Genomic DNA, 7,802 nt, shown 5'->3' with positions numbered 1-7,802 from the left:
ACAATAATAATAATAATATGGAAATAATAAAAATAACGAAATATGTAATATGTTCAAATCCCATATCAGATCCAACCCCCACCCTGATAGGAATCCCCGTTGATTCTTCAGAGCAGGTGGCACTCGGGAAGCCCCAGGCTCAGCAGCAGAGGGAAGCTGGATTAAGGAACACAGGATTCAGATCAAAGGCAGAAAATTGGAAAGAGTCCTTCTCAGAGGCTGGCCATTGAAGAAGAGAGCTTAACCCCTATGATTTTTCAGCATTATACTGAGTATAACATATATGGAATGCAACACTCTTCTTGGTCACCTATCCTGTCTGCAGCATTTTACTTCCTTGTGACCCCTTTTACTTCTCAGCACCTCCAGCGTGGCACACAAGAGCCAGCAGTGACCTTGGTTACTATACAAGCAAATATAACCAAGAGCCTTTCTGCATCCCAATCCCTGGCAGTAACTGCAAACGTCAGACATTATCACTTCTAGTAGCAGACTGTCTGGAAAAACATGCTGCTAACTTCAGAAAGTGCAGCCTCTTAGAAGACTAGTTAAAAAAAAAAAAGCTGAAAAGTAAAAATCACTGAACAGAAATAGTGGTTTTTAGCTCAGACCAGGACAGTTTTGCATATTTGGCTGAGAAAGCAGAAACTTCAACAAAAAACTCTCAACCAAATGCTAGTTTAGAAAGCTGACATTGATTTATTGGCCAAGTTGGCCAAGTTTGGATGCTCAGTGAAACCAGCATCCCACATCGAAAAATTGCAACATATGTATTTTGTAACTTATTAATATAAACACGCCTAACTTGCCACTAATTCAGCCAGTTAGCTCAGTGGATTGAGCGCGGTGCTGAGAACACTGAGGTCCTGGGTTCGATTCCTGTTCGGTCCACATGTGTTGCCTGATCTAGTCGAGCAGTGGGGTCCCTGGCCCATGACAGGGAGGTTGGATTAAAATGATCTCTCAGGTCCCTTCCAGCCAAGACCGTTCTATGATTCTGTGATTCTAGTTACTGGTTAGTGATGACGGTTACATTCATCATTGGATCCGTATATTAAGATTAGCTTCGCCTCTCACAGAAGTTAGCGCACGTGCTTCTTGTGGGTGTAGGGGCATGAGTTTTTGGTGCTCTGAATTGAGGTGACGGTTGCAACCTGCCACTGCCACATTTAATTTTGGCTCACTCTCAGCCTTTCATAAACAATTCTTGCTGTTTTGATACCCTCTAATCTCCATAATGAAGGTTTTGACTAGAAAAGTCCCGCTTAGGTCCAGTTCCACACACTCCCAAGGACAAACAGCTTGTTAAAACCTTCTAAACAACAGTCTTTTTGCTATCTCCAGGTCTGGAAAATTTCTTTGTCATCTCTTCCCATCCTTAAAGCTCTATTCTTTGAAAGACTGATTTGCCTTAAGAAGGCAGTAAAAATCATTCTGCCATCCTTACGACAACAGGATCAGTGCAGTGATTTGCTTTGCCTGAGGTGCCGACCTTGAAGGTTGTTGGACTTCTTGGGCGAGGAGCTCTCCCCTGTGTGTGCAGTGGGAGCAGTAGTGGTCACATGCAGATGCTGCTGCTCAGATCTGAGGAGACACTTCTTAGCTGGGAGATGTCGGGAGTGGATGCTGGAGTGGTGCTTTGTCCTGCAAAGCGGTCTCTTGGCCAGGTTTTCCTCTCTGATATCGTGGAAGGAGGAGGCTGCTTAGGGGGGGTTGTTGTGGTCCAAGGTTGCGGTGGTTGAGTATAAAAATGTGTATTTGTGGGTGATGTTCAGAACCAGGATGGAGGGGCCTGTTGTCTGGTTTTGCTTGAGGAGTGGGAAGAAGCAGATTTCACTCACTTTTAATATCCTTATTAAAATAAAAAGCAAATATTGTAGGTGTCCATGGCAAAGCAGTTATATGAGTTGAGCCATTTGTCATTTCCTGGTCACATGCTCCAAAGTCAGATATTTTTCAAGTGCTATAGAAATTGACCCTGGGTGGGCAATGTTTGTAAAGTAACCTGATGTACAGCCTAGGTGAATATTGCACTTGTAAATGCAATAACGTCTCTCCTGCCTTTTGTCTCCAAACCTATTTTTTCACTCTAGTCGAAGATGTAATAAAATATCTCGACCCTCAGTACATTGATAGGATGGCTGTTCCAGATGCCATGAAGCTGCAGTTCATCTTGGCAGGTATGGCATGAAATGAGAGGATACAGGGGAGAGGTTTTTAGCACTGCAAAAGTTATCTTTTACCCAAGCTGAACCAGGGTGGATTTCTCACCTTTAGTTGTAAAGATCTTGCAAGGTTCTGTTGAAGGAGTGCAATCTGAACCCTAGGTTTCCCAAAGCAGCATCTCAGGCATTGAATCTCATAAAAACAAATAATTTAATAGAAAGGTGCAGCAGCAGGGTCGTCTCAAGCTGGGAGCCTCCAGAGGGAGACGCTGAACAGAGAAATCCCTGGGTATTTATACCCCTACAGACCATATATCTGCCCTTCTTGCACCTTTCTTGTGCCCTTTGTTCCGATGGTGATTCTGGCCTGAGATCCTCCGATGCCTTCTGACTCCTGATTGGATTCCTTTGCTGTCTCCAAGCAGGCCATTATCTTGACTAGTTGCAGCCACTATTGACACTTGTACCTGCCTTATCTTCTGGTTTGTGCTGGCTATGGAGGCCTTGCCTTGCTTGAATAGAAGTTCTCTACCAGTTCAGCAAATGTAGGTGAAAATTTACAGCTTGTAGCTTGAGGCTTCAGCAAATCTATCTGCTCGTGCCAAGTAAGTAGAGCTAAGCAAAGAGCATACTAAATCACACATTATAACTCTAAGGGATTCATTCTATTAAAAACTTATTTATATAGGCTAAACAACTAATATCTCTTAGCAGGCACCCTCTTTAGAGCAATCAGAGAGATGGTTTGTTCAAGGATGCCTGTCATCCTTAGTGCTCCCTTGTGTTTTATCAGTTCTGTTTTTTTTAGCGTTGACCAATTTAATCCCGAATTAATAGAAGTTTGAAAATTAAAACTGGAGCTAGAGCAGTTTTCCTCATCCCACTTCCAGTACTCTCTAGTCTGTGACAAAAATGGAAGATGTTTGGATATATTTTTAAACACCTTCTAGCTTTGTCCTCTTTTGTCCCAAAGAATTTGGTTCAGTTTTGTGTTCTTATAGTCTGTGAATGAAACTTGGTGAAGATTCTCCTGATTTAAATTACTATGAACCAAGATCCAGGAAGGAGCCGTACAGAAGTCTAAGTAAAATGATAAAAATCATAAACAAGCCTCTTTCTGTAGAGCTAGATCAACTGGCAAAGTTATATGACCAGTGTCTGTGAAAAGCCAAATCAGTGTTGTGTGTTTATTGACGTTTCTTCTTGTCCTTCCCCGAACAGAGGAGCAGGTTATTCCTTCCCGGGCAGCTCTTCTGGAGCAGGTGAAGAACCTCCAGCCTGTCTTGGACAGTACCAGTATCCAAGGTACGCATGTTCTTCTGCAAGTTTGAGCTGCAAATGCCACCTCCCAAGCTGTTACTTATCCTGCTTTTCTTTTTTCTTTATTTCTTTTTCTTGAGCCTCAGACTAGAGGAGAGGACAGCTAAGCATACAACATAGTGTGAATAAAGCAGTTACAAACTTAGTAGGATGTCTGCTGCTCCCCTGTGGTGCTCTAACCTCTTTTACAGGGTTGAGGAAGTGATAGGGTAAGTCGGGAAGCAGGTTACAGACCGCAACTTGGCAGAGAGCATGGTGACCAGCCAGCCATTCTTTCCTCTGAGCTCCTTTGTGTCCAGAAAATTGCTGCTCCTGGTGCTTTTTAATTGCTTGCCATAAAGTTCATCCAAGTAGATTACTCTAATGTAGTTCTGGACTAACCCTCGCTGTGGGCATCGCCCTGACTTGTGCCATCCAGAAGCAGTTAGCAGATAAACTTGCTATTTCACATACAGGGTAGCTAGGTGTTTGTTTTATTGCATAGAAGGTATGTCTGTGGTGTATGGCACTTGCATTTGGAGTGTGGAGTTTTGCTGTAATGTGCTTGTGGAAGAAGGAATGGTCTGTATATCCCACATGCTGTAAACCAAACAAAATGGATTTCTCTTCTGTGCTTTCAGCGGTTCCTGACCATGCAGCCAAACTGCAGCGACTCTCACAAATCCATGTACAGCAGCAGGTACCATGAATATTCTTCGACGGTCTTGACTAGCTGGGAGGAGGAACAATTTGTCAGTGGCTGTACTGACACCACTGTATTCGCAATTGCTTGAATTGCTCTCAAGAGTTTTTTCAATCCTGGGATATTCTTACTGCAGTCTTAAAGAAGTCTTAACACTTTGCGAGGAAGTAGACAGGGTTCCTGACAACTGAGTCTGAGTTGGAAAAGCTCTTTGCCTACCATAACCCTCCTCAAAACAAGTCTGAGTGGCACTTAATAAGCAGCAGTGGGTTTATTTGACTGGCATTCCCCTTTTCACTGGGACATTTTCAATGTCCTGGTTTCTGGAAGGCTGTTGATACTGTCACCTTGTCACTTCTCCCTTTGCTTCCCCATTTGAGTTCTTCTGGTGCTGGCAGTGAGTAGCCTGGACAGTGCCTAATGCCACCTTTCAGGATTTTGTTGTGAGTTTCCGTTCTGGGGCAAGCAAAGCATGGACACTGAGAAGAGGCAGGCAGTAGTGCAAGTCCAGGGGGTTTCATCTGCACAGGTATGCGTAACCTTCTTTTCACTATGGGAACCCTTCCAGCTGCAACGAGTGGCCACAGCCAGGGTCTGAGCTCTAATCTCAGTAACCAGCCTTGGGTGAGTTCCCTGCCATGCTGTCAGGAACTGGTAGGACTGTTATCATTCAGCTTGTTTATTGCTTACTCACTGTTGCTTCTCTCGTCACAGGAACAGCGTCATGATCTCACTGACAGTGTCAAGACACTTCTCGAGGACTACAACAAAATGGTATCCTTTGAGCCTTGGGCCTGATGCAAATGAATTGCCTGCCTGTCTCCCGGGCTGGTTCCCCCCATCAGATACTGTTGGATCCCCAGCCCTAAGCTTAATGGCCGGTACCCTTTCTGTGTTCTTGTCATACTCCGCTCAGGAGGAGAGCCGAGGCCCAGAACTGCCTCTCTCTGAGATGGGAAGGGCAGAGTACCACCTGCAAGTCAGAGCCGCTGTGCTGGATGTGCTCACAGTGCGGCTCGGCACAAAGTAGCAGCACAGCCTGTGTGCTGCTACAGATCTGGAACTGGCCGGGTGGACATTGACATCTCTGTCAGGTGGCTGCTGGTCCCTGCGACCTCCCTGAGCCAAACAGCGGATAATCCTGTATCATGGTTAGAGCCCACCCAGCTGGTAATAAGGAAACACGCAGCTGCTCGCCCACTCCTGCTCAGGGGGGAAAAAAGCAGTAGTCTAGTGGAGTAAACAGTAATTTAATTTAAACAACAAACCCACCACCAGTTTACAAATCAAATCAGAGTAGGGTAAAAAGAAAATACAGCCAGATCTTAAATACCCCTTTCCCCACCCTTCCCTTTTTCCCAGGGTCAGCTCTGCTCCCAGTTTCTCCCAGTGGTGCAGGGAGGCGGGAGATGAGGGTTGTGATCAGTCCATCATCAGGCATTGTGTCTGCTGCTCCTTCCTCCTCAGGAAGAGGTCTTGTGATTTTCCCTGGGTCCAACATGGTATCCCTCTAACAGGGGACAGTCCTCTTCAAACTTTCCAACACGAGTCCTTGCCGCAGGGCTGCAGCTCTCCTTGAACTGCTCCAGTGCGGGTCTCTCCTGGGGGCTGCAGTCCTCCCACAAGCACAGACTCCCCCAGAGTCACAGCACACTTCATGGGCCGCCCTGTTGGGGTGCCCCACAGGCTGCAAGTGGCAATCTGGTCCACCGTCAGTCATCACAGGGTCTCAGCCGGCCAAATCACCGTAAGCTTGCAGTGGAATCTCTGCTGTGGCACACCTCTGCCCCTCCTTCTTCAATGGCCTTGGTGTCCACATGGTTGCTCCTCATATCCTTCTCCTCCGCTAGACAAAAGAACTCCCCCAAGACGAAAGAACTCCCCTAGTGGGTTTTTCCCCTCTCTTTTTTGCAGAGGTGCTGATTGGCTTGGCCTTGGCCAGAGGTGGGTCTAACTTGTAACTGGGAGGGGGCTCTAGAAGCTTCCCACCGGAGCCAGTCTTCTAGTCCCCTGCTACCAAAACCCCACTAGACAAATCCAACACATCTAGTGCTGAGAAAAGTCCTAAAAGCACAGTGGGTAGGAAAGCTCTTGATTTTTTTTCTGTAGAAAGCCCTTTGAAATGCAGCATTACACTGTGTTCAGAAGTGCCTCTTGGGCTGCCATCAGTGTTTGGTGCCGTGCAGTGACTCAACACCTGGATGGTTTGGAGTTGCTGCGGGCTTTCTGCAGCCTGGGGACCTGTTTTCCCTCCCAAGGAATCGGGATTGTAACAGTGCTGTTGGGCTGTCAGGGCGCTCTGGTTTTGGCTGCTACCACATCTGTTTCCTTAAAAGAGTCGTCTCCAGACCCTGCTTCTCTCCAAGCAGTTTGTCCAGTGGCATGAAATACTGACACGCCTGGAAATGGCCAAGGAGGCAAAACCTGTGGCAGAGTGATGGCAAAGCCAAGAGCCCTGAGAACCACGGAGGCGGGTGTTTGGTGTTGCTGGAGAGGCAGCGGCTCAGCTTGTGCCCTGCTGCCTCAGCACCTTCCCCCTGGTGATGTCAGCGTGCTGCAAGTGATGTCGCAGACTCTTCGCGAGCACTCTGTCTCTGCGGATCAGCTCTGTCAGCCCCAAGTAGAAGCATGCTATTTATATGCCACTGTTCACAAATCTTGCGCTTCCCTGAATCGTGTTTTGGTTTGTAACATATTTAAAAATCCCTTTCTGCTCTTACTGCAGACCATAGTAAAGTCCTGAAGCGCTTATTGTTATCTCTTCTTCCCTGGGTGCGAGGACTCACTCTTGGGCTGACCCCCAGGCAAGGAGCTGCTCCATGGGAGTCTGCATGAATTTGATGGTGGTTTCATTGAATCATGGAATGGTTTGGGTTGGGAGGGGGCTTAAAGACCATCTAGTTCCAACCCCCTGTCACGGGCAGGGACACCTCCCACTAAACGAAGTTGCTCAAACTGCCGCCCAGCCTGGCCCTGAGCACTTCCAGGGAGGGGGTTGACACAGCTTCTCTGGGCAACCTGTGTGTCTCACTGCTCTGAGAGTGAAGAATTTCTTAGAAATATCTAGTATAAATCTACCCTCTTTCAGTTTGAAACCCCTTGTCCTGTCACTACACTTGCTGGTAAAGTGTCCCTTTTTTTTTCCTTTCCTGTAGCCTCCCTTTCCATACTGGAAGGCCTCTATAATATCTCCCTGGAACCTTCTCCAGGCTGAACAACTCTAACTCTTTCAGACTTTCCTCACAGGAGAGGTGCTCCAACCCCATGATTATCTTCATGGCCCTCCTCTGGACCTGTTCGAACGGGTGTGTGTCCTTCTTTAGGCACTCCAGATCTGAACACTGCACTGCAGGTGAGGTCTCACCAGAGAGAGCTCTCACCAGAGCAGAGTAGATGGGCAGGATCACCGCCTTTGACCCACTGGCCACGCTGCTTTTGATGGGCCCGCTGCTGCTTCGCGTTCAGTTTTTCATCCCCCACCGCGCCCAAGCCCTTCTGTGCAGGGCTGCTCTCAATGCACTCATCTCCCAGCTTTGGGCCAAGGGCAGGTGAATCCCTTCTGTTCCCACGTCCCGCTGCCGGGACGGGTGGGCACTGGGTCTCACTCGCTGGCTGAGGCGCCGACCGGCCGGGTT

At 47.4% G+C, this 7,802-nt stretch overlaps 1 protein-coding gene across 1 annotated transcript; it reads left to right on the top strand.

Annotated features, from left to right (window-relative positions):
- Positions 1–2,093: 2,093 nt before the first annotated feature.
- On the top strand, positions 2,094–6,614 carry DCTN3 (dynactin 3 (p22); the record flags this gene model as incomplete). Its single annotated transcript, XM_009871539.1, has 5 exons — positions 2,094–2,180; positions 3,387–3,470; positions 4,106–4,164; positions 4,882–4,941; positions 6,516–6,614. Coding segments are annotated over 5 exons (380 nt in total), but the record flags the coding sequence as incomplete, so codon positions are not given.
- Between the last annotated feature and the right edge of the window lie 1,188 nt (positions 6,615–7,802).

This window comes from Apaloderma vittatum, unplaced genomic scaffold (genome assembly GCF_000703405.1).
Source record: "Apaloderma vittatum isolate BGI_N311 unplaced genomic scaffold, ASM70340v1 scaffold34706, whole genome shotgun sequence".
Lineage (NCBI taxonomy): Eukaryota > Metazoa > Chordata > Aves > Trogoniformes > Trogonidae > Apaloderma > Apaloderma vittatum.
Note: the sequence above shows the minus strand (reverse complement) of the source record. Positions and strands in the feature narration are given on the sequence as shown.